Raw genomic sequence first — 27973 nt, 5'->3', positions numbered from 1 at the left:
GGACCATTAACTAATCTTAATATAGCATTTCATCCGTGAATGCATTATTGAAAAGTAGTATTCTACAAGCATAGCTGTGAATATAGCAGTGCCTGGCTATTACCGGGATATAAATAATGTCGAATGGTAATACAATATCTGTTAATTATTAACAAATAAGTACATTATCGTAAACCGTCAGCAAAGCGACGCGAGTTTGTACTAGTTTATTCAGAAACTGTTGGGTAGCATGACCATATATATTTTATATGGAATCTGCTGTAAGATATCATAAACTGTATTAGGGCCTAGAAAATCGGAATCAAATTGGGTATGGCTGTTGCCGGAAAGTTTAGCATTATAAAGCGTTTAGTAATGTATATTGAATATTACGATAATATATTCTATCCTTGCAACATAATTAGGCACGGTATTAGAGTAGTTTACCAAGTTTATTATAAGGTATATTTAATAGCCTATAACCATAACTGTAAATGAAGATTTTATATTCTAGAGTACAAATGCCAAGATAACTATAAACTATTTGTGTTAGTAAACAAGATCTAAGTCAATCTCACAAATTTGGGATGATCATACGAAAAATCAGAGCATAAAGTAAATTGTGTTAGTCATTATAGTAATATAAGAATTGCTTATTAATGGGGTAATAAGTTAGTTTATTAGTTAGGTAACTTTGTTAATTCTCTATAGAATACCAGTATATAACCATGTACAGCATCTTTTTTGGAGGTAGAACCTTCGATATTTCATTCATTTTAAAATGCTACATTATTTTCGCCATCACCAAAACTAAAAGTATTCCTTTAGCAAATTTAGCAATCTTAAGTTATCTAAAACTGTATCCTCCCTAAATTTATTAATTTTGATTACCAGAGTATGTGTTTGTATGTTAATAAAATCATACGACTTCCATGCATTCTGTTGCTTCAACAAAAGGATTGCTCAAGTTTCAGTATATCACGACATTAAATATAAAACAGATAATCTTCACCTATTTTTTTACTTTCATTGCTTACTATGCAGACATCTAGAATTTCATTTCAATATTCGTAAAATTTTAGTAAATTATCGAAATGACAACTTAAACAAGTTTGTATTATACTAAAGGATTGAAATATGAGAGAATATACATCTGCCATTATTTATTCACTTGTAAAATGTTGATATTTTGCACTTAATGAGTAACCTTAAATTTAGAAATCGAAGTAATTTTTACATAAAAAAGTATAGCTTGTAATTATTTAACAAAACATGTAAGATAAAACCACTGATAAAGTCGTACGAGTTAAAGTGGTTATTTCATTAGCTTAACAACAAATAAATTCTCGATAGTAGTATGTATAGACAATAGATATAAACCCAGAAAAAGTCGATACGCAGAATAGCAACCTCCAGTACGCATCAACTGTTATTTACATAAATAAGTCGAATTTTTTTTCTAAACTGGTACACTATAAAGTCATGTGCACTTGTATATCTTTTCTTATAAGCTTTAAATGGTGTATAAAAATTACGGATAAATTATCGATATCTATGTTTAATTAATTCATATTAAATATAATCGATTAATTCTAATGAATCTCTCCAAGGTGCTAGTATTTAAAGTTTTTAAATACCACAAACGTGTATTATCTTATAAATAATATTTCTTTATAAAAAATAAATATACTACAAGATATTTCTTTATTAACTAGTTTACTTCCGTTATTGATATCTTTTTACGTTTCTGTTAAGAGCTTTCTTCTATTTCTATAAAGTTTCTCTCCGTTTATTGGAATTGTCAATATGATTAGGCGATGTCTACTTTAATTCCGGAAAATTGTTGCATTGTGTAAAATGAAGGTTCCTAACGCTTTATACCACGGAGGCTAAAACAAAACAAATTTTGATATTTAAATAATCTGTACTTCAAAGTTATTTCGATATAGTCATCACTATTACTACCGTTTTAGTAATTGTAATTATATTGCATAGCAAAGAAAAAGAGTAATAAAGCAAATACTACTATTTACGTATAACAGAAAATAGCTAATACGAAAATTATTTCAATTTACATGTCCGATATTTAACTTACAGATTATATCTCTGCGTTTAGGGCTTAGAGCAATGCCAATTCGACTTTGTTGTCCATCTTCAATGGAAGATGTAACTGTAACATCTAAATTTGAATTAATCATTGCAAACTGTCTCTAGATCGTACGTAAAAGTTAGCTTTACCATTAATAATAATTTTTTCACTAATTTAATTTATACCTGAAAAGCGATCTTCACTTCTCGATTGATGATCTGACATCGGAGATGTAACTACAATTGTAAATGTTAGCTATTATATGTAAATCTTTCTCAACATGATAAAAGCGAACAATAAGGCAGTATCTGTTGCTCGAGCACGTTTAACTATAAATGTGATCAAAAATATATTGAAAATACCTGATAGCGTTACTGAAGGTGTCCGTACTACCACCGGGGAAATAGCAGTATTGCTATCGGATATGTTCGAATTTACAGGCGTACGAGGTAGTTGATTATTGATAAGTAATTCAGAATTTGCTCGTTGAAAATTTCTTATTTGTCGGCTAGTAGATGCGACATATTCATTTGGGACTGAAACGTCCCTGATTATTTTTGTTTTAGACTTTTTGTAGTAGCAAATGGCTACCATTAGAAAGATTATGCATGCTAATCCACCTGCCACAGCTGCTCCAATGATGGAAATATCATTAGATTGATCTACGAACATATATTAAGATTATCGTTTGTAAATATAATCATTAGTTAGAAGGCTTTAAATGCATACCATGCATTATGCATAAGTATTTCAAGAAAATATATAAATATTTTAATTATTAATTTTAAAGAGACTTACAGCCGTCGTTTTCGACGCCTGTGATGACTGTATCATCGATGGCTAATATACTAACAAACGATGGCCCAAATGTTCTGCTTGCACTATAAATGATTTTTAACTAGAAGAAGTTTAATACATTAATTTCTTTCTACTATGTAGGAATGTTCGTATCATAAGCTAACGTGCAACAAAGCAAATTTGCGTTTTATTAGATTAGATAAACATATACCCGAAAATGATTGCCTTTAGGTGTAAATCCTGTAGTTTTCATTTGTGTCCACTTATTTGAAGTATTAATTTGATTATCAAAGATAGTAATACCAGTATTTCCATCTTCATTATATCGAATTTCAAGATTGCTAACAGCCAAATTGACAATGTAATAGCGGAATGAGATCTAAAACGGGGAAAAAATCTGCTCTTGATTTTTGATTTTTATAATTTCAGGGGAGTCATAAATTTATAAACCTCAACGACTTGACCAGATCTTGCTGTTAGTACTGGACTAGTCATAACAGCTTTCCCCATTGATGTTTGATGATATGGACGGATGACATATGCATATGAAATAGCTAGCAAAAATAATTATGGACGATAAAAGGATTGTTTTAATATCTTAAAATATGGTGTAAATTATTCAACATTATGTAAAAATTGATAGACTGCAATTATCTTTATCTGGCAGATACTCACCACCAGCTATAGGATGATAGTGATTTCCGGTGGCTGAATGCCAGATCCAACTCATATTACCGCTAATTTTCCATCCACAAAAGCCATCATCATATATGCAGTAAGTTGGTCTATTTCTGCTTGCTATAAAATTTTTATTTCATTAGTTTATTCAGAATCATACGTGATTATAATTAGTTGTTATAAGGAAACCGACAGAAAATAAGCTTACTGAATTGCTGTTTCTCCTGATTACAGGAAATAGTTGCTATGTCAGTAGTTGAGCAGTTTCTGATAACGGAGCTATCTTGAATAGGGCAGGCATCGATGGTTGATTCGTAACCTTTACAATTTAATTCGGTAATCCATTCGTGGCGTATTGCATATTGCGTTATACTAGCTGAAATTTAACGAAAAGTAATTTTCTTAATATATTTATATTGATAGCTTGAAGATGAATTTTCTATGTATTAAGAAATTTATACTGTTAGCTCTAAAATCTGGGATCCTAAAACATTCATGCTATGTGAACAATATCTGATTACATATGAATGCAAGATATACATAAATACCGTTAGCAGATAGTGCGTTAAGAAAGCCAAGCTGACGACAAACAACATCAGCATCATTCATGTTCCAATTTTTGCTACAAATAACTCCATTACGTTTATTATATAATACATTGACGAATCCGCTAGTAATGTCAAATCCATCTTTGATAGCTAGCTTGTACTTGTTTCTTGGTAGTGGTGGTGCCACGGTCTCTATTAAAGTTGTGCTGGCTAAATAAATAAAATTAAGGAGCTCATATTACAAAACAGTTTCGTACATATTCTATTCATTATATCACACTAGAATGAGCAACGTAACGACTTTACTGTATACTTTTAACATAGTTTTCCAAAGGAGTAGATGGTGCTATTACCTGTAGTTTGATATGTTACAATTGGGCTTGGATTACAGCTTACGTATAAATCGTATGCATGTGTACAGGTGTTATTAACATCCCATGGACCTAAGGTGCATTGTGCTAAGTCAATTGCAGTAGGAGGACATTTTATATCATGTCCTTGCAGCCAGATAGGCCCTTGACCTTCCACATTACCTCCTAAAAGAATAAATATTTTCATGTTACTCGGACTTTATTGGATATCTGATTAGCCATCCAGCGATGTTGAGGTTATTACTTTATGGGTAACTGCTAGTGTTTACACGAAGCTGAATTTATAAATGTTAAACATAGATATGCTATATATATTTTAATGCTACTCTAGCTGTTATTACTGATAAATGTTCCTGTGTTTCCAGATCCTGTCTGTCGACAAATAACGTTGATTGTATCTTGCGTTATGCCAGAATTGCAAATTGTACCCCAGAGTCCATTATAGTATAATGTAACTCGTCCGGTAGTGGTAAAATATACACCTTTATCCACCATAACTATAGGATATTTATCTAGAATAGAAATGATTAGTTAAACGTGAAGTAGCAGCAGAGTAAAAGTAGGGCAAATAATTCTTGCCCTTCTAGTATTAAAGTGCTTATTCACATACACAGTACACCTTGGAAAATGAGATTATGACGATATTAGTATTATCACATATTAGCGCATCGAAGCTTTAGAGCATATGATGCTATTTTATCTAAAGGAAGCTAAGACATGAATTATTGACGAAATAAAGAAAAAATTACTTCCTAAAGGAAATGATGGAGTTGCAAGTACAGGAACTTGACATTTAGGAATATTACAAAACTGCCACTGCCCAGAATTACTAGTGTAGCACCAGGGTCTTGCTCGAGATTCAGTAGGATTGCGACAATAATTTAAAGTTAGGTCAGCGTCAGGATATTTCGATGGCGTATATGTATTTGGAGTGGAGCTAACCAAGCTCCATGTTTGGCATTGAAATCCATTTGCTGTATTTAGAGTTCCACGATAATAATTTCCCACATCAGAAAAGCAGCTATTTTCTGATGGTGGTAAATAAAGTATAATAAAACATTTATTAGCCTTTTTCAACTTTCTCTTTCAATTAATTATTTAAATATATTTTTATCGTGTTATATTACATACAAAAATATAGAACTTTATAGAAACATAAGGTAAACTAAAAAAGCTAATAAGCGATGCTTACCAATCGGATGGACATTTATGTCATCAATTGCGAAATCGCCAAGGAATGTAGAACCAATGAAGCCTCGAAGGATGACCTGAAAGATAAATAAAAAAGCAATCATTATAAGTAATATTAAATTACGAGTAATGATATAAATTTAAGTTTCACTATCTTCTCTTATAGAGATTTATTTACTCGTATCAAACTAATACTAAGTTTAATTTACAATAAATAATAATTTATTTTAATGTATAAGCTATAATTTATAGATAAAGATAACGCTTAAAATATACCAATAGATTAATTTATTGAGAATAATATTATTAGTGATATGGTAAACCGGAATGGGACTTTAGCAATGATGGACATGAAAACATAAACAGATATGAAAACTCACTAGTCACATGATGAGACAATGATCAATAATTATATATTTTTGCGGAGTGAAGATTTTAATAAAAAAACAAGTCTGCCGATTTTATCTAGTTATCTAACATTATTTACACGAAAATCAGCATATTTCGGATTAAAAATAAAAGAAGCAAGCCTCCAAACTTTCAACGACTGTGGCTTCGTATGCCAAATTTCTTCAAATGTACTATTAATTCTGGGATACATGAGATAGACATAGAAATCTCCTAGTCCAGTTCCAAGGGCATGATAATAAAACGACATCTATGGATTTAATACAGCAAAATATTCAAAAATTTAACTTTTTATTTTAATGATAATTATATGGTAAAATAAGCTGAGGGTACGGTTTTTCTATTAAGTGTAAATTAAGCTTTTTTGTCATGAATCAATATAAGAGATGCTTAATTAAATTAATTCTAATTTGAGAGCTTGTAAATACTAATATTATGAAAATATATAGTTTGATGGTTTACTACGAAGGTAATTTTCTAAATAAAATCTAAATAAAATGCTATTACCTTGACGCTGCTATCAATGGCAGATAAAGTTAACGGTGGGCTGATGAGATCAGCGTATTCATCTTTATTTCTAGGGCTTGAAGCTTCAATATAAAGATAGTAACCACTATCTGTAACATGAATAGATCGATATGAACTACAGAAACGTATACTATTATTCCGAGGCAGAAACGACAGTTAGATAATTCATTAATGTTTCGTGAAAATCTTTTCTTTATCTCATGGAGCGTATTAAAAGACATTATGAATGGCGCTTAATGTACTTTAATAAATACTATACTAGTCTTATCTTCCTTAAATTTTATGTCCCATAACTCTAAGATACGATTTGATCTCTGCTATCGATACTGACCATTTTTAGATGTGTGATCAGTTTCTGGCCCAGTACTATGGCTAGGTGTTGGGCCGCTTCTTCTTTTCCAATCGAAATAATCGATGTTTTGAGGTTGGCGCCAACCACACAGGTCTTCGTCAAAATTACAATTAAGTACAGTCGCTGGAGAAACTAAGAGTATAACATTAATTTAATATATAGCAGATATAAAAACCAATAGTAATTGCTTCAGAATTGCATAAAATAAATAATTTGTATTAAAAATAACCTAAAAAATCGTAAATAGAGGATATATTAAAGCTATCTTTTTTAATTGGGTGATTTTCGGGCTTAATTTCTTTCCCTAGTAGAAGTAAAAATTCATATATAGAAGTAAGCAATTTGTAAAATTGGACGCTTTTGAGCTTAGATGGAAATTAACGAAAACAACATTTAACAGCAAAGTAGCGTAAGGAAATAATTAAAATTATCAAATTTACAGTTATAATTGGTAACAGAATAGATGGTTACCGACGCCATTATTCATAAATATTGATAATAGCGGAAATAATGAGAAAGAAATCAAACTTGCTGTAATATTTAATGATAAATATCGTAAGAAAATGGATAAAAGCGGTTAGACTATCCTAGCTGTGATTAATTATATGATAAATGGCAGCAGAAATCATCAGAACTTACCTACTTCTAGGTAAAATTATATTATCGAACTAAATTGACGTAAGATAAATCATTGTTCATGTACAGTAAGAATACTGTATACGAGAAGCTGGGAGGATTAATGTAGCTGACGTTTACGCATAAGCAAATGCCTATTCATGTCATCTGTAATTTGTATTACTTATCTTATTCTAAGCCGTAATGTATATAGTTAAGGATGGTAAATTAATGTTTATTTCATATATAAGAATAGAGGGAATGTATTCTAATTTCGATATAACATCACCAATTAACCACTTTTATCATATCATACGCAGAATACGTATATCCGTGGGCTAATGATAAAATTTTATGAATAACTGCGGCAAACTATTTTGCGTGCATAAATGAGTTGGAACATTGCCATTAGAGATATTATAATGCGAGAATTACTAGCGTAATCGTAATTTTAGAAATACTTTGAGGCTAATCATTGAAAATTTTAGCGATACAAATGCTAGCCGGACTTAAAAATAGGATTATTCATTTTCTATAACATGGCTCCGCTAACGCCTAGATAAAAGTTTAATACAGCAATTAATAGCAATGAAGTTGCCCATAATTTTACAGCTAAATGTTCAAATATGAAATATTTACAAATATGAAATTGTTATATTTTATGTTTTTAGGTAGTTATAGAGGCATTTCTATTTCCTTCCAGATATGGATGACTACTTACTAACGTGATATGCCGATAAACCATCCGTTACATGGTTTCTTAATGCTATTCGACAAGACTAGGATTTAAATTCATCTGAAAGTAACCAATTATTATAATAGATCAAAAGAAAGTGCATGGTTACGTTAAGTTTGGTTTATTTCAATCAGAAAATGCGTCTGTTCAAGGTTTAACTAAGTACGATAAAGTATACAGTGTACATTCAGAATTAGCATTCATTTAATTATAATTGTTACTTTAATAGTACAAAACCACTAAATGGAGTGTATTATCTATCGTTTTAATTCTTGCATTTATACATATTAAGAACGTGTAGGTATTAGTAAATTCGTAGATAATCATGCGGCTTTCGAAATCTTCCAATTTATATCGTTTAAATAAATATTCTGCTTGTTCTTAATGTTAAGTTGTTTTGGAATTCAGCCTTCTCAGATTAGGATCTATCCGAAATTTTTGATATACAAATGTATTCTGTAAATAGTTTACTAGCAATAAAATGTTGGAATTGATGAAGGATGTAATCGCTTACCCACTAGGGAAAGTACGATGATAATCTTAGAAAATTATAGGATCACTGCAAACTAACAGCGATCAATAAACTTGAACTAAAGTCAATGGAAGATAGCTTTGAGCTTACAAAAATAGGTTTTCTTCTAACGTAATGTAGAAAAAAGATGTACTACTGTAAAAAGGATACTAGGGATGCGTAATAATATGATCAATTTATATTTTGAAGTGACATTTCATAATGAAATATCTGTATGACCATCGTAGTTGAAGATTTGTTTCTGGTATCTACGCGTAATAGATTGCGGCCTATCAACCCTTAAAATTAGTAACTGACATTTAATTTGAATTCGATATTTCAAATTGTTTCAAAGCTAAAAGAGATACATTAGTTCTATATTCTCAGTTTCTAAAATACGAATAATAAACGATAAATTGTTCAAATGAATCATTGATGGCGTTACTGGAGGGATTAATCTCAAAACATTTACTACCCGTGACTAATAAAAGCTATACGATCTCCTTAATCAATAAGTCGCTACCATAAATTTTTAAACCATCTTGATGTATATGGAAGAGCTACAGTACCTAATTATTATATTGCGATAAGGAACGCTACGTAACATTAAAAACGTCGATACTTGAGAGACTGTTGAATTAGCAAGCACATCAAATCAAAAGCTATGGTATCTAATCATCTCGTCATTATAGTATACAGTTATATCTGTATCACTCTGGGGCTAAAAATTATGCGATCTTATTCTATTATACGGATAGCAACTTGAGAAAGGCCTCGACAAAGAAAATGAAATTGTACATAATTTAAGTTAAACAACTAGTTAAGAAGCCATGGTATCAAATTACATGCTAAGATAATAGCACTTGCTACAATTTATTAAGCTGCTAATCGAATGATGATCTTAAGGATATCATTTTTTAGGCGAAAAATATTACAAAACTAACGGATATAATTGAGTTTTAATACTGTATATCGGATGTATCAGCAATCATGGTTATAAACATAACCATAGTTTCTTTCAGGTCAGTAAAAATAGAACAATTTATCTTTTATGATTATTTCCATGGATCAAAGCAAGTTGAAGGAGAAATAAAGCGAGGGCTTCTTTTACAACACTAAATAACGCCCGCTATTGGCTGTTCCAATTGATAATTGTTCTAGATTTTTAATCTAACACAGATTGTACTATTTTCGTGAGATAATAAATCTTGAGTCAAGTCAAGTCGTTCCTGTTCACTCCTTTTTACAGTAAATTGCTGAAAATTCAGCCAGTAAGGCAAAATATTACTGATTGTTTTTGAAAAGTTCATTCCGATTACTTGATAAAGAATCTTGGATTCAAGTCCTGAAGCGAAAGAACTTTGCAGTAAATTATTTTCATTTTTGCTAACCTAGACTGACCAGCAACGACGAAATTATCTTAACCGGTCTTAATGACTCATATTGAGGACAATTTAAAAGTTTTATCGACAATAATCATGTTATTGAAACTAATTGTCTACACCATATTGCCCTATTGGAGCTATTTTCTAGAAGTGATGACGCAGCTACTATTGCTTTAATTTATTTTATTTATGATGGTATGACATGATTAAGTCATTGTCGAGTTCCGCTTTGGCTTGCGTACATTATCTACAGTTATACAAATATACCGTCTGTCTTGTTCGTTAGTTTAAGTACAAATACGGATTAATTAATTATTGGTAAGCAGACGCCATCCAGTGATTAACTGAAATTTCTGCTTACTAGAATGAAATTACTTTGCATAGTACTTAATAAGTAAAATATCATTCGTAAAAAATTTTCGACTAAGAGCAGTTGCTTATACCCTATCCGCACTTAAAGCTAGTAGTTATGATTATGTGATGATAAGAAAGCAGCATTATGGACTAAATGTTGTATCGTATAAATTGAAAAATAAAAGTACTGATTTATTCCAAGAGTAGACCAAACTAGCCAAAATCGGTCCATAACTAGGATAAACATTATTACCAGGTTTGGTACTACAAAAGGGCAGGACTGTACATGAGAACGTCCTGTAATGATATTGAGCTGTCCCCTTATAGTTCTAACTAAGCACTAAATAGCCAGAAAATGAAAAAATTGTTGTAAGATTAGTCTACTTACATTGATATTATTCTAAAGTGATTCTTCCATTTGAGTAATTTATGATGATCCTTTTCGTACGTGCCAACTAGCATTTGCATCGATGTAGAGCTAATCGTTGTCTATTCGGACATGATAGACTACTAATAGAATTGTCGTAAATTATTGCCTTGCTTACCATAACCAGTTGAATAAATTAGAAAAGTAGTAATTAAAATTGCTAGGTAGATATTCAATCGATTGCTGGACATTTTTATCTTTTAGGCATGGTCTGGCTGAAAATCTCAAACTAAAAACGTGACAGAATAACCCTAGAACTGTCAATATTATATATCGTTATTTAAACTGGATCGTCCAATGATTAGGAACAAGTGGTCCGTTGAATTCTACAATAGTGTAAATGTTCCTCTAAGTAACCAATTACTGGACTAGGTACCGCACACTGTAATTGATGATCTTATCATGGAATTAAACTAAATCACCATGCAAAAGCAAATAAATGATGTAAAATAGTTTAGCTAAGCTGGTGACGTAACACTAGAAAGAGTCGACTCAAGCCAGTGATTGAATATTGTTAAATATGTTGCATTAGAAAGAGTATTGTTCTGATTTTAATAGTTATAATTTAATTGATCTTATTGACATAACAATCAATATAAAGTAAATAGTCTTATCGGAATCATCAATAGTATTTCCAGTAATCAATTTACACCCGTCCAGATTGTATTATAATTTTGCTATATGTTGTTTTTTTATTGAATGATTTTGAAAAGGCACCAGTTGTAGTTAAAGATTTTTGATTATTATTTATAATGAAAGATAGGTAGAACTTTTCATATGATCATTGAGTTCTATCAATAAAGATAATGGCTCTGATAAATGATGTAAAGAAAAAATTGAGTTTTAAGTTTAAAAATTATTAGCCTTGTAGAGTCGTGGTGATGATAATTTCATATAAATTAGGTTACAACTAATTTTTCCTTAATTTAAGTTTTAATGCAGTTGTTTATCTCACTTAAATAATATCTGTGACGGACTACATGCAAGCAAATTGAAGCCATTGATTAAATCAGAATAATTATGATATTATCGATAAAATTTTTCAAGGATGAGTAAATACCATACTAAAATGGATGCTTCTTAATGATACCATAATGGCGAAAAAATCGAATGGCATCAATTAAGATGATAGCAGGATATAGTAGGGTCATTACAGGAACAACTTGATGACTTTTTGATCCTAGTAAATATAAAAGAATATTTTATTTATTCTATATTTCATTTGGAAGTACAAGTGACACATGAAATGACGTACGTTACTTTCAATATAAAAAACAAGCAATCGGATCCAGCAATAATGAAAAGTACATTCTTATCGTTTAGTCATAGTTATATCAGTACCTTTGCATTAATAAAGTAGGGATAAATTTTTGAAATAGGGGCATATATGCCTTGTTTATGATGACTAATTTAAGTAAATGTAATTTTTATAATTAATTAACCAAGTTTCTGTATTATGAATTCGGCTATAAGATGGCTTAGAAAAATCTGTATCCCTATTATCCTCCGAAAATTAGATTTTAATTAATGTATGATTGGTTCATCTAAAAATATCGTAAAATGCGATTGTCTGCACTCCAGTAAATATGAAAGTATTTTGGCTAGCTTGCTCAAAATCAATTCTAATCAATTTGTCTTCATATTAGATAAACGCAATAATAACTTTCGAAACCGATTCACAATATAATAGTACATGCTTAGTAAGACACACTTATGTCTCGAAAAGCTGATCAATTTTTATCGTTGTCTTTTGATTCCATTGTAAAATGATGATAATAAATGATCCACGGTGATCTCGAATATAAGCAGTAGTTGCACCAATGCAAGTAAAATAGATACTTTGTCGTACTGAGGCCAACAGGATGCGAAACTCTTAATTGGATATTAAGTTTAAGAATAAATCTTGATAATTGTGATAATATGTACTGCATTAGTTGGAATAGAAAGATCTAGGATAGATGAGCAAATTTTGAGCTCATGCTTGATTTATTGAAATAAAAGGGAAAGTAAAATCTATTTCTAACACTCGAAATATGAATTTGCAGTTCTGCAATCAGCCTTAAACAGTCCGGTGCAGAAAGACCTTTCCAACCTAATTATCATTCTTCTTTCAATAATTGAGCTTCAAAAACTAAGAGATTTCTAGCCTAGTGATAGTTGTACCTTAATTGTTTCAGTTATCTGAAGTCAATATAAAAATTAGCATCATATCATTCATATCAAGTCGTAATTGCAATGTTTAGAAATGTCTTAATGTCTTCAACACAATCATGTAGCATTATAGCTTAACACAAAATGGACTAATTTCTATTAGTTGTGCCACTTTAGTCATTACAGAAGCTTTTAAAGCTATTAAACTTTAAAATACCTCAATCGATAGGTTATTGACGCGATTTAAGTATTCTTACGTCAGAGCGCTTTGGTAATAGAATAATGATTCCGATTTTATTAGCCCATGTAACTGCTACCATTGCAAACTAACGAATGCAGCAAATTCACTGACTTTTATTGAATTTATGTTTAGTATTTGCAATAAATAAAGTTACAATCAAGAAGAATGGTATCTATGAATATGAATTTAGTATGCAAAGAGGCACTCGAAGGCATGATATCGATGAAACTTTTTATTGAAGCACGGTATTTCAAGGCTAAAGAAATTATCACTAATTTGAGTCTGTAAAGTATATTCGACTCTGATTATGACAGAAACTAAATTGGATATCGCAGCTTTCAAGGTTTTGCTGCACTCTATCCCATATTTTTTCATATCTTTGAGCCCTCGAATTGATAATTCAATACTTGGATCAAAAGACGAAATTGATTTAATCGTTTCATCAATGTTAGTCAAAAAACAAAGTATAACAGAAACAGATCAGTTGAATCCACGTTATTGTTAAAGATTGAGTTTGTAACTCGAAAAGTTATAAGTACATTTAAATACAGCGCCATAAATAATCAAAGTAGTCTATCGCTTCAGACTCATTTATTAAGAAGTATCTGGCTTATCATAGAAAGTTTCATATAGTTAAACAGAAATAAAACTTTATTTGCATCATGGAGAATGCAACTAAGCGTACCTAGGGTTAAAGCCATTTCGAAGCATATTTACGAAACTCAAAATATTTAATGATTGACTCCAATTTCAAGTAGGAAGTCTATATTCTCGATCAATACTACAATAGAGAATCAAATACCTTTTAAAAACATAGGTTTTATTCCACTAATTAATTTCAAGATTGGCTCGATTGTACAGAATCTAAAAAGGTAAGAATTGAATATTGCTGTTTTGAATTCATTATCCAAGTAAGTTTGTTGGCTTATTAACAATGATGCAATCCATCACATTGGGAAAATCTGAAAATTAAAATGTGGATTTAAAGGTTAAGGTTTTTTAAAATTTATTGATAAGTTATAAGGGTTTACATTTCAGGGTTCTATTCAATTATCTATTAACATTTATTTTATTATATCGTTATTATTACATGCGATAAGAGTATTATCGAACAAAATAATATAATTTGTTATATTTGATTAATAATCTATATCTTCTTCTTAAAACAATGTTTACTTTAAGTTCACGCTAAGTAAGCAGAACGGTAGGCTTTATTCTGGCCAATTTTTGATTGATACTGATAACAAGCCATGGCTCTACATTGTGCTTTGCATCCTATGCGATCGTACTTGCGATATTTTAGAAAGTATTTAAGAGTTTCTAGTTAGATATATAATACAATCATACCATAGGATTGAATTAGAGCTATCATGTTTAATTAATGGTAAGTTAGAAAAGTTAGTATTCAGATGTAACGGTTCGAACCACCATGAGGTCTAAATGACTAAATTTAGTGGTTAACGTTTATATATATAGATAACTAATAATAAGTTACAGTAAGAACTGCGAAAGTTATTATTTTGTTATAGTAAATTATGCAGTACTGTAGTAAGAGTTCTTATACGATAACTAATGTTAATTGATTATAGTGTTATGTCTTGTAACGCTTTTTATGCATATCCTAAAGATATTCAATTACAGATGATATTGTAAATAATTCTGTGTATGGATATACTGTAATCTAATTATCTAGAATTGTTCAGTATATGTATAAGATTATGAATAGTTTCTGTATAAATTTAGCTATCCAATATGAACTAAATTTCATGAACTGTTATAACTCATACATGATAGCAGCTGCCGAAGTATTTAAGCTCGGCAGATAGTTGAATAAAAGAATAGTTCTATAGTTGTTTAACGTAGAAGCAAAAGCGTCTAAATTCTTGTGAAATAGTTAAGGGATACTGAATTCCGGAGGCTATAGTAATTTAGAGATATGATTTACGTTATCTTTGTCACGAAGCTGGTTTGCGACATCATGTCAGTACGGTAATCTCGCGTTTGTTTTGCTACCGAATTATTAGATTTTGTTACTGTAGGCAAGGCAGTAAATTATATGTACCATATTCGCGTAGAAATTGCAGTTAATTGCAGCAGTAACATAAGTCACATACTGGGAAGTAGAATAATCTACTATCAACTAAATGTATAAGAAGCAACATCACAATTTTTGATTCTTGAGTCAAGTCTAGACATTGTGGATATATAAGCAATATACACTTGATAGTGTGACGAGTTGGGGAATAAGTACGTTTTGCTAGTAATGCAATTAATAAAGTAATTCCGTGACGGCAAGTATGATATAATAGAGCACTGTGATATAACCGATCTCGCATTTCCAAAATTCGTAGAAAATTAGAACTACTTGAGATCTTATACAAAGATGATATACGCATAGCCCAACTCTAGCCGAATGCAACAGCCAAAAAAACTTGTAGACAGAGGTACTATATAATCTAAAGTTGCCTGCTAAAACAGTTTTGTGTTCCGCTACAATCTGCATAGCAATATTCTACCTTATTTTACAATAATTTAGATTATATTAGTAACAACATATTACAGCGGACCATCTATAATTCAATATGGGTAACTGCTACAGTATTCGAATAAGGCATTATTTCTGCCAGTCAACGCACGGTCAACTGACCATATTCTAATTTATGGCTTACATATCTACTTATAACTCTAGCGTTAAAACTATTAAATAAGGTTTATGATAAATATAGAAAGCCAGTATACTTTATATCATAATAAACATGCCTAGCAGTCTACAATTCAATAATAAGTTACATTACGAGTATATTCAATATTTCCTCGTTCCGTGGTGCATATAACCTACCGTAATAATTCCTCAAAGTTGATTAATCACGAAACATAATAAATATGCCATGTAATAGGTATACCTATTATCGTTACTTTAATATTAAAAAATTTCTTGGAAAACTGTCAGAAAAGCTTGATACTTACTAAGCGTACAATTATAGAATGAAAACTATAGTCGTTTATCATGCATTAGTCCAGTTCGTCAAATAATTTTATTTCTAAATGTATTCGTATGATGGACTAGATATTCGTGGATAGTGTATCTTGTAGTTTAAAACTGTTAGAAAGTTTTCATACCTAATAAAATTGAAGACTAAAAAACTATTCTCGCGTATTATGCACTAGTCATGCACGTTAGTCAATTTACTTTCTCAGTACACTCGTAAAAATGGACAACAAGATATTTATGTACAGTGTATTTTGTGGTCCAAAACTGTTAGAAAGTTTTCATACCTAGTAAGTATACAATTGAAGAATGAAAAACTATAATTGCATGTTATGCACTAGTCATATTTGTTCGTCAATTTACTTTCTCAATATACTTGTATAATGGATTACTAGACATTCATGATATCTAATTAATTATCTTAATTTTTAACCCATTTTTATTAAGGTGAAAACCGATTTTAATTCAAAATATTACTTAAAAAGCGTATACTTGGTTAAATTTTATAAATAATTATGTAATATAGTCAGCAATAGTAGTCAAAGCCTGGATCATACAATTCTGATACGATACGATTATCAATTGTCTGAGAAATCCATAAGAAATAACAGTAGCCATGTTAATATCTTTTACGTTCCAAATGTGCTTGACTGTTCTTGAAATAAGAATATTCCAGATAGTAAATTAGAGCTTTTATGCATCAATTTGGTTTAAATTTCCCTGTCAGCTTTCTTTGATTGCAAATTTCAGATAAATCAAACATCACTTGCTTCAGGTTTGTTAAGTATTTTTAATCTTATACGCTCCAACCTTTCATAAATCATTTATAGTTTGTTGCTCTTATGGCACAACTAACCAGCTACTCAGTAGTACATTGTTACAGTGACTGCATGATTAGCAACTATATTAGTTTTACGTAATACCGGTATAATAAAATTATCACATCCTGCACTGCGAATAGTAAGTATTCGTATTTTTTGTAAGAATGAAAATTTTGAGTATTTGCGTTGCTTACAGTAGAGCTGCGATAATATCAGAAGAATCTTATATCCAAGAGTTGAAATGGGAAATAAGCACGGCATATCTTCAAATCTTTAATAAAATATACATGTATCATATATTGACAGATCATAATTACTAAGCCTAAGGAAATTTATTGCTTATCCGGTACCTTGATTACTATTAGTACCGAAACTTTTTAATTTCGATCCTGCACGAATGAATAGCGACCCCGAATTCAGTAAATGACACTTTAAGGGTTTAAATGATTCCATAAAATCTTTGAGATATTGTTACTTAACCTACTCTTCGTTTGTCTGTTCATGTATGTAGATTACATATTTACGATTAAGAATATAATGTTCGAATAATATGTTATCTAGAACCAGGATTAAGTTCGTTGTATTCGTACTATTTCGAAACCTCAATTTATTGTTGCTTTGTACGAAAGAACTATTGGAAGCATCCGTGTGAATTGTTATCGATCAAAATAAGAGCTGTATTATAGCAATATAACTGTATAATCTCTAGATTAAGTAATGAGAGCTAAACGACTCTCTATTTTCTAAAATTTAGAAATGACTAATACTATTAATTATGACTAATGAAGAAAATAAACGTCTGCTAAGGCTGTACTCTTTCATACGAGTAAGCAGAAGTTTTAATTGACAAAATGTCTACATATTGTACAACTTATTTTACAGGTTTCTTACTGCAACAAATAAATCGCATTGATGAATACTTTAGCTGACATTTACACAGCTAGTTATACTTAACTGCAAAAATTACAAAATCATCTATATGTTTTGAAATTTTTTCCAACTAATTAGTTTACACAATTTATTCATCTCTGAAGGCATTTGCTGCTTCTTGTGTATGGCCATCTTTAGTCACTGTCTTTATTGGAAAACGCGCATAAACGACATATCTGTTTAATCGATTATGCTTTGCTTTGCAGATTAAGTATGTCACAATACTAATAAGAGATAACATGATTGCTCCGCCAGCAAAACCAACACCAACTAGACTTATCAGACCAGGCTCTGCACGTGAGAATTTGAAAGATATAATAGATTTAGAACAGTAATCGTCTTTAGTAAATAGCAGGAAAATTCAACATGAAGAACGAAAAGATTAGCTAGTATAAATTTTGTTTTAGACAAAGTTTTTGCAGATCACACTTACTGACATAAGCAGCAACGCCCTGAACTTCAAAGGTGGAAATTGCAACTACTTCACTGACGTGAATATCAGGAGAGTTCAACTGCGCCTCAAATTCAATCTAGGATTTCATTTAAAAAAAATTCTAGAGTTAGAGATATGTAACCATAATTATCTAAATGAGTCAAATAAATATACTAAGACGAGCTAAGTTTCATATGTTGACTGGCATTTAAGTTATTTTAAATTTCCACTTAATTAGTAAAATTTACAAATTAAAATTTATACTTACCAACATAGTTTACAGTAAACTGTTTGATTTACAATTGATATGCCATTATGATTTGTTAATATAACAGCTGCTAGGTACTTACCTTAAAATTTATAACGGGAATTGAGATCGTTGTTATGTTAATCCATTTATAAAGGGCTTGTGGAGGCTAAACATGTATCATGAAATAGTATAGATCAACGATAGCAAGCTACAGGTCTACCAATATACTCGTACGTATTTTATCGTATAAAATTTATAAAATTTACAGTCATCGACTTAGCTGTGGAGTAAAGGCAATTTTGTCGATGTTTGATATAAATAAACTCATACATTTTATCATATACTATTAATAGCGACTTTAAAATTTAACAATATCGCTGATGGCATCGTACTCGCATATTGTTGGTTATATGCTAGTATTTAAAAGTCTTTGTTTGAAGCGATTATCTTACATACTGTAGAAAATGTAAACAGGGACTACAGTCCGATGACATCATTGTTGAAAAGAACCGAAGCAAATATAATTTCATAACATTTCTTTTACAGATAAATCAAATATATGTGCCTAAAGTAATACGGGTTAAATAGTCTAGAAAGCTGCTAAATTTTTTTCCTTGGTTTGCTATGCGAATTTAGAATTTCAATTTTAAGATGACTAAATCCATGTTACGTTTAGGAATGTGTATCAAAAAATTTTGAGAAACATTGTAACAGGGATTTAATTAACTTTACTCTCAGTAATCATAAATCCCTTACGATATTCGTTACCTAGCAAATTTTATTATGCGATGACAGAATACTTACAGTCGTCGGATCAGCACTAGAATTTGAGGTATTCCGTGCAGTTGGTGCTATAGTATTAGTTGGGAAATTTTGTCCGTTGAATAGAAATAATGTTTCAGTTGTATCTTGCGTTCGATAGCGCACGTAAAATCGTCCTTTGAAATTATGTGTTAAATATCTAAAATATACCTATGAAAGAGTGTGCGATTGATTTATAACACCCTAATTTGATCGTACAAGTAACTCCTAGGAAATTAAATTATTAGCTATGAGTTTATCACTGTAACTTTGGTCTGGTTACTCTCTTACAGAGGCTGCATAACGGCCATATGCTTTGAATGCAGGACTTGAAAGTATTGCTCTTCCGGTGGTTAAGGATGGAAAATAGGCGTAAATGTATGCTTGGAAAAAAAATTCTAAGTACAAAGATAAGTGACGAGATAAGCGTCCATGAAATCAAAATAATACCATTTCTCATCAGCGATTAAGAGCGAATGGAGAAGAATTACTACAGAAGTGATTAATAATTTACCGCTAAGATTTGGAAGAGGTTCAAAACGACCTGATTTGTACGAGTATTCTGTGGCATAAAGCCATTTTATTTGAGCTGTGTTTTTCCAACCGCAGAAATCAAATCGGAAATTACATATAGTTGGATTAACATCTATAGCAGCAATATATAGAAGGGTCATATCAACTGCGGCACAAAAACTTTCACAGTAATCAATAGTATTAGAATGAAATCATTCAACGTTCTACAAACCGTTGGATGGCTGGCCTCCATAGCACCGTGCGAAAGTCCTTCTACTACTTAACGAACAAGGCCGATTTAAGTCTGTCACCTCTATTACACAGTCGTTAATGGATGATTCGTAGCCCTTGCACTTAAAATAAGTAACCCAGACCGTTGCATCCAAAATAGGATGATATGCTAAATTAAATAGGAATGATGATGTATCAGATTTCTTAATATAATCTTCTAGCTGATATTAGTACTCGAAATAGATTGTTTATATGTCTAGAAACTCTTAGAAAGTTTGATTAAATATGGTCACAGGTGGTAAAATTTAAATTATTAACTTACTTTGTATGCCACCAGCAGTAGTGTATCCTAATTGACGACAAATTACATCGGCTTCTACTATGCTTAAATTTGAGTAACAAACTGGGATTGCAACGTTGTTTCTGATCACTCTTATTTCGCCTTGACTAGGACTCGATGAGTCAACTAATTCAACTATAAAGCAAATACGCCGACAAGTTTTGAACTTCAGACCGAGAAGGACTTTACAATTATATGAGCGTAAACATTCAGAGGGAAATGTATTTACAAATATATTTACTAACCCCCAAAACCACCAGTTCTAGAGTTTTGATCCCTAGAACAAGTTATCCATATATCTTTGTTATGGCTGCACTGTTGAGTAGAAGGATTTGCATACACTGTGCAATCTTGCAATCCTGCAGCGTTTGGATTACATTTAATATCGGATCCGCGCACTAGTACTTTGTCCTTGCCTGTAAAGCTGCCTCCTATTAGAATTTAATAATTTGAAAGAGTAGCAACTTAAATTTCGATAAATAGAATTTCAATTAATAAGAATCAATCAATATTTCCATATTGCATGTTCTGTTACTGAAATTACTTGTTATATATCCATAGTTGCCCTTATTAGTTTGTTTGCATATAGCAGATGCAGCATGTACCGACAACCTATCACCACAAACAGTTCCCCACTGCCCGTTAGCAAACAGCGTTAGAAGACCGGAATTAGCAGAATTCTCGTCTTTATTTACTATCTGAACCGGATATTTATCTAATGCGATAATATCAAACCAAATGTTAGTACACGTGATTACATTAATAACGTTAGCATGACTCTTAATCGAACATACTTCCTAATGCATAAGTGTAAGAGTTATTTACACTTTCAACGCATTTTGGAATATTGCAATAATGCCACTGTGCATTCGGGTTAGTTGTATAGCACCATGGTCTCGACCTATAACTGCCAGGATTTCGACAGTAATTTGAGGTGAGATCATCTTTGCTACGTTTCATGGCAGAAACATGGGGAATTGACCGTTGAGATTGCCAATCCTTGCACTCATAGCCGTCTATAGTTTGGTGATTTTGGCCTCGATAATACTGACCATTTTCAGTATAACAATTGATTTCTTGATTTTTTCGATTATAAAAGCAATCAATAGGTCAAATGTATAAAATGAAAGCCTAGAAAACTTTACTGTAATAATCTAGTGTAAACGTTGATGATTCGAAATTTAAACACAAGGTAACCATTCATCAGCTTGTCAATTTAAATAAGCAATTTAAAAATTTAAAGCAAGATCTTAATTACCTTGTGGAATAATTGCAATGCTATTAATTTGGATAGTACTAGCGTTATTTGTTTTCACGGCACCTCGAATTAATATCTGTGTAAAGATTATATTAGTTTTTGTTTTAGAGTAAAATATATTATGCGATAAGATTCTAAAGCAGAGATTATAGCAATTAAGAAAGCTGTTAATTTTACTATATTATTTTCGCATAAGACAATTACAATATCTCTTACACAAACTACTCTAATAGTATCGTATAATGGTAGTAACTCAGAAAAGTAATTTTTTTAAGTTAGTACCTCTTCCGAAACATAACCATTCCAATATCATACCTGATAATTATTAAATTCCGGATGAAAGCTAACTGAATATTCCATCCAGCTTCGTTCATTTGGCGACTGTACTGTACCAATAAGAGTCATATCCGAGCTAAATCTCGGATAAATTGCGTATACATATATCCTTTGCAAATTATCTGTGCCAAAGATGCGGTAGGAAAAGGTGACCTGTGCATGTAAGAGATTTTAATAAACTTGAAAGCATATTTTATACCTTTCATTACGGCTAAAGTTAAGAATTGAAATAATTTTTTATTCTTGTTATAAAAGTATAATTGAACAGAATTACTAATAGTTATTTAAGCGTGCTCAAAGTTTCAAAAGGTTCAGAAACAGGTACCGGTGTTAGAAAATTATTTATTTTACTTACCATAACAGTAGAAACTCCGTGAGCTAACAACAATGGTATACTGATGATGTCGGCATATTCCCCGGGCTTTTTGTTAAATGCTTCAATATATATATAATTATTACTCTCTTTTCCTACAATCACAAATAATTAAAAAAATTAAGCATGCGTTAGACATTCCTAGGGTATACCAATGACAGATACACACGATAGTTGATTAGCTTAATAAATTCATTCCAAGGTTCATTTACAGTTAACTTATGTTCACATAGTCAACTCTGATCACGCGCAGATACAGCTAATATCTTATTCCAAGTTACTACAGCTAATTGCTATATTTCGTACATATTCAGAAGAACTATCATTGTCGAGGAACTTATATTTCTGAAGCATTAATGCAACCTTATCTTAACTATCCTCTAAATTAAGGAAAGTGCGATAAATAATAGGTGATAGTATTACGGAGTAGCTTTTTTATAGCTGCTATAGCATAGTTTTCATAAGATAGCTTATCCAGGAATGCATTGGCAACAATTTATCAATGACATCTAATATATTTTTATAGATAAATACACATAGTTTCCTAACATTATCTAAGTAATATGAATTTTTTCACTGCTTATGTAGATTAAAGTATAAATTGATGGATTTTTCAATAATATTTGCGTTAATTTTTCGTGTAATTAAGATACTAGTGGTTACAGTTTCTTCAGACGATGGTTGTCATCAGTTCTTAAAGTCGTACTGTGAGCAGGTATCAAGAGAGGATAAACGTGACAGTAGACTCGTAATTTTTGGTTTTCTTTAAATATTTTTCATTTTTTCCATGTTGCAAATTTCGATTTGTAATAAGTATATAATCAAACTTAGTCTTAATCATAGCTATGTATTGTAAACCGTCAAATCAAAGTATCTCAAAAGATTGAAGTTGACGTTATTTTGATATCCGCTACCTAACTGTAACAGGTTGAAACAATCCTGACAGTTATTCTAAATTTTACGATTTTTTACCAATTCCTTCTTGGTATGCATTCACTGATTGAGAGCCAACACTATGATGATATTTCCAGTCGAAGAAATCGATATTAGCCAGTTGTTGCCAGCCGCACAAGCCATTATCGAAAGAACAAACTGCAGAATGCTTCGGTTTAACTAAGATATGAAATGTAAATAAAGTACATTTATAAGATTGGTGCTGTGTTCTGTGTCATTAGCAGGACAGTAATCCATGAAGAATGATAGAAATACTATTATTTCTTACTATAGAACATTATTAATATATCACCAATACTTTAAAGATATTTACGAAATTTTTTAGAAATAATGGAACATAGTTAGGACTAAAAACACTGTATACCAGCTAATGTCAAATCGGCACTTTTCGTGAGCGACTGTTATTATTCATTATATTGGATCGTGTACTTTACTATTTTATCCTTAAAGATGCTTCATTGACTGCGATAACATTTATATTAATTTGATAGTATTGTAAGGTTGTGCAGATTCTAGTTATTAATGAATCCTGATAGAATTTATTGCATTTCATAACTTACGGTGAAATTCATAGACTGAAGATAGCTTGAAACCTGTATTGTAATAAAGTAGTAAGTGAAAATTAGTACACAAAGCTTTTTATCAGCTCAATATTATCTTAAAGAGTACAGTATTAGACACGTTGTGTTGTCGAAAGTCTTTGATTTGAATAAAGTTATTGAAATTTACAAAACATAGCGTCTTACCTGCTTTTAAGTTGTTATCACATAATAAATAATCGAACATACGATCCAGGTGATAGTTTCTAAAGCGTGAAGGCGTACTACAGTAGCCATCTACCGTTACATTTTTTAGTCTGGCAGCCCACAGAAGAGGAAATAAATACTTACAGTCACAAGGTATCCTTTGTTCAAATAACCTATAATTTTTGAAATATGCACGAGTTCATTTATATCTTAATTTTATGCTTTTCATATCAGCTAAATCACTAATAAGCTAGCAATTTATTCCATCGTAGTACTTTGGAATTTATACAACAGTCAAAAATTCAGAAATTCAGTTAATTGAATGCAAAGTACCAAATAAGCGTAGTAAAATTTAAATTAGATTTAGAGTTTGTTTCATAAGATTAATTACATGTAAGAACTTTAATTATTAGTCAGATCGTGAATAGTTACCATCTACAGTACTTCAGAATTGTATTGTTAAGTTCGTATGACTTAGATATGCCTTACTTGTAAAATCATAAATAAAATAATTATCCTTAAACGGATACTCCTATTAAAGCTTATGAATTTAAATTAGTAAATGTAAAACATACTGTAATACATGTCCTTTGATAATATCTACAAGTTTACTGATATTTCACTATCGCAAAAACTTGATTATAGTAAATCTCTGAAAATTAAATTAGAGATAATAACGAGCGGTAACTAAGTACGTTGAAGAAAGTAAAGGTCACGGAAAACCCGCAATCAAGAATTCAAAAGTGTAATTAGCTTTGGTAATTACTGACATTTTAAATAGCTGCTTTAGATTGCGATATCAGAAAGCATAACGTATACTACCTGAATTAAATGAAAAATCAATCTAAATTTAAAGCAATTCACGAAATTTGTGTATGAGTATGGTAAAGATAGTCTTACAAGGATTTTATTCCCGTTGGGATAGAAAATGAAGGTGCTATCAAGTTAGAGCATTTAATTTCTGTATCGCTACATTTGCAATTGTTAGGACAAAATTCCGATCCAGTTCCAGTAGTAAAGCTAAAGAATATCAGGACATACGCCAATAGAAACGAACGTAAAGGAACGATTTTCATCTTAATAAAGCTCGATAGGATCTGCATGGCAGCCTTTATATGAGACGTAACTTATTAAGAATATAGCAAATCCGGTCACGAAAATGATGCTGTCAGATAAAATCTAATTAAATTAAACAGTGAGTTAATGATATGCAGTTGTTGAGGAGTTTTTCAATTCCAGGAGTTCCATTGCTATTGTTGATATTATTATGGAAATTAGCTTGTTAACTTAATAATTATTCAAACCATAACAGCTGACAGATATCTTTGTATTATGTTATTACAGAATAATTATTTGAGCGATCTAATAGCTATCGCAACGGTCTTGGTGTTTTGATCTAGGTTCATCAGTATAATAATAAATTCATGAGCTACTACACGTGACGGTGTTAACCTTGCCCTAAATTGTTACATAACGTAGATGATAGTTATAATTAATTAATTATAAGCCATTATGGTTTTACTTCCTATTTCATAAATTTTTTTCAATTTTGTTAGCTACTGCACTTCCACACCCTACATTTGACTATAGGTTAACAGATATTTGACAGTACTTGTTTCTAAGCATTCAAAGCTACATACTACACGTTACAGTATCTTACTTAGAGCTACAATTTAGAATTTAAGCCTTAATGTAGCTAGGTCAATCCTGGATAACAGATTATTATCATTAAATCATATGAAGTATAGATTTTACAAACACCAAACTTTAGCTTATGAAAATGCTCCGCTACAGCTTACTAGGGCGCCTGGTATTCTCACTTAAAGCTATAGCTGACACCTCTAAACTATCCACTAATAGCATTCGGCTAAATAACCCTTAAATGTAATACCCTTGATACCACTAATCCACTCACTTACGATTATTGGAGTCTTAATACAGAATCTATACTCCTATACAGAATTAAATATTCCATTATTTAAAGGTTGTAGTACTTAAAAATTATGCTCCTTGCAAACTGCTATATTGTTCATGATGCATATTACTAATCCGATGTAAATAGTTTCTACGATCGATATTAAAAATATCATTCATGTTAGAGTAATGAAAAAAATTCAAAGTACTCGTACTGCTTCGATATTTTAGATTACAGATAATGAGTTAATTATGGATAATTGCTGTAAATTTAAAAATAGATGATACCGGTATCATATACAGCCATGTTCAAAAGCTAGTTTAAACTATTTGACTAATCACCGGCAATAATTATAACTCGTGCAGTGGTGATAGTAGATAAATTGTAAAAGTTTCGTAGAACCTAGCTAACTAAATTTACTTTCACTGATATAACAATAGGCATGACATGTTTTATAAAATATATAGGTACGAACAGCAGATCCTTATTCTTGGAGTATGCAAAGATTGCAATTTGATTTTAAACGCAGCCTTTTTGACTGATTTATAAGCGATAATTTTTATTGTATATATGAACCCATTTCTCTATAAAGATAAATTTCTCACTGATATTTATTAATATTTATATTCTTATATTGGAGATTGTGCCGGATATTCATCTCATAGTGTTACATAAAGCAGCTTTAAACGCTATCATACTCAAAAAAAATTAATTAAAGTTATGATATTTCTGACGAAAAACCAATAAATAATTATAACAAAGGATGTATTAAAGTATGTTTCGTATGCCATTTACGAGAATTTACTGAATTGCTATGCTCCAATCTGATAAGATTGTGCCAGTGATAATTCTAATATATTCATACATGCATGCCTTATACGTTGCATATAGAAAGATTTTTGAGCTTTGAATTAATTTAAAACAGCTTCAGTACTTCATTTAAAAAGGCTACTTCATAGTCACTATCGTATCAGCTCTAGTTAGAATTACTAAATTCATGAGATTTCCTTCCTTATACATGTGTAACGCTTTTCTTATGTATTTAGTTATATGAAATTGTTCGTATGGCAGCAGGTCTCTTAATTTTACAAACATTAAACTACCTTCATTAATGTCTGCTAATATTTCCACACTTTATTAACTCCATATTTTTTAATTAATAAGACATAAATTTGGAGCCATTTATTTACTTCATTCCAACTAGTAGATAGTTTGGTCCTCATCAGGCATTCTTAATTGCCTCCTGTACTTTACTGCTACTCGTGAAATTGACTAATACTTCTTTAATAGAGATTTAAGTAGGCCGTAGCTAATACTAGCATATTAAGCATAATCGAAAATGCTAATAAATCCTAAATTTGCACAAAGAAGTTTTAGTTTGTAACGGCATTGCATTTGATTATACTTGAAGCACTATGTATTAATAATAATGAAATTTAATATACATTACATTCACAATTTCTTTAATTAACAAAGGCAATAGGTGTTACTGTCCATGTCAAAATCGGAAATTTTGCAAACTTACTAAAGATCTATAGTTATATATATTGTATTGAAGTTCCATTATAGTTCAGGATTTATATTGTATTTCAAATTAATAACCATTTTAGGCTTATCTTGATATCAAGCATTGTATTTAAATTATTTGCTGCCTTATTTTTATTGATTATATATCTATTATCATAGTAAGCTTCAGTCGATAGCACTCCTATTGAACAGTA

General features: G+C 30.8%; 4 protein-coding genes across 4 annotated transcripts; all 4 read right to left on the bottom strand.

The window, feature by feature from the left end:
• Positions 1-1805: 1805 nt before the first annotated feature.
• On the bottom strand, positions 1806-4650 carry TRIADDRAFT_51906 (uncharacterized protein; the record flags this gene model as incomplete). Its single annotated transcript, XM_002107881.1, has 11 exons — positions 1806-1868; positions 2055-2158; positions 2254-2304; positions 2431-2730; positions 2867-2966; positions 3078-3245; positions 3317-3420; positions 3542-3664; positions 3753-3920; positions 4093-4302; positions 4446-4650. 11 exons carry the CDS (start codon positions 4648-4650, stop codon positions 1806-1808), a joined length of 1596 nt encoding a protein of 531 aa, XP_002107917.1.
• Positions 4651-4790: 140 nt separating this feature from the next.
• Positions 4791-7422, bottom strand: TRIADDRAFT_51905 (uncharacterized protein; the record flags this gene model as incomplete). The annotated part of the gene is made up of 7 exons (XM_002107880.1): positions 4791-4975; positions 5213-5491; positions 5656-5731; positions 6570-6679; positions 6922-7074; positions 7172-7246; positions 7383-7422. The coding sequence occupies 7 exons, from the start codon at positions 7420-7422 to the stop codon at positions 4791-4793; spliced, it is 918 nt and encodes a 305-aa protein (XP_002107916.1).
• A 10768-nt stretch (positions 7423-18190) lies between these two features.
• TRIADDRAFT_51904 (uncharacterized protein) lies at positions 18191-22333 on the bottom strand (the record flags this gene model as incomplete). Its single annotated transcript, XM_002107879.1, has 11 exons — positions 18191-18393; positions 18536-18632; positions 18886-18951; positions 19590-19723; positions 20332-20499; positions 20653-20805; positions 20916-21101; positions 21215-21385; positions 21465-21746; positions 21929-22004; positions 22244-22333. The coding sequence occupies 11 exons, from the start codon at positions 22331-22333 to the stop codon at positions 18191-18193; spliced, it is 1626 nt and encodes a 541-aa protein (XP_002107915.1).
• Positions 22334-23595: 1262 nt separating this feature from the next.
• On the bottom strand, positions 23596-25413 carry TRIADDRAFT_51903 (uncharacterized protein; the record flags this gene model as incomplete). Its single annotated transcript, XM_002107878.1, has 4 exons — positions 23596-23750; positions 24152-24184; positions 24338-24510; positions 25238-25413. 4 exons carry the CDS (start codon positions 25411-25413, stop codon positions 23596-23598), a joined length of 537 nt encoding a protein of 178 aa, XP_002107914.1.
• Positions 25414-27973: the final 2560 nt, after the last annotated feature.

The sequence above is a fragment of the Trichoplax adhaerens genome, genomic scaffold (genome assembly GCF_000150275.1).
Source record: "Trichoplax adhaerens TRIADscaffold_1 genomic scaffold, whole genome shotgun sequence".
NCBI classification, from domain to species: domain Eukaryota; kingdom Metazoa; phylum Placozoa; class Uniplacotomia; order Trichoplacea; family Trichoplacidae; genus Trichoplax; species Trichoplax adhaerens.
This window is presented reverse-complemented; position numbering and strand designations above follow the sequence as displayed.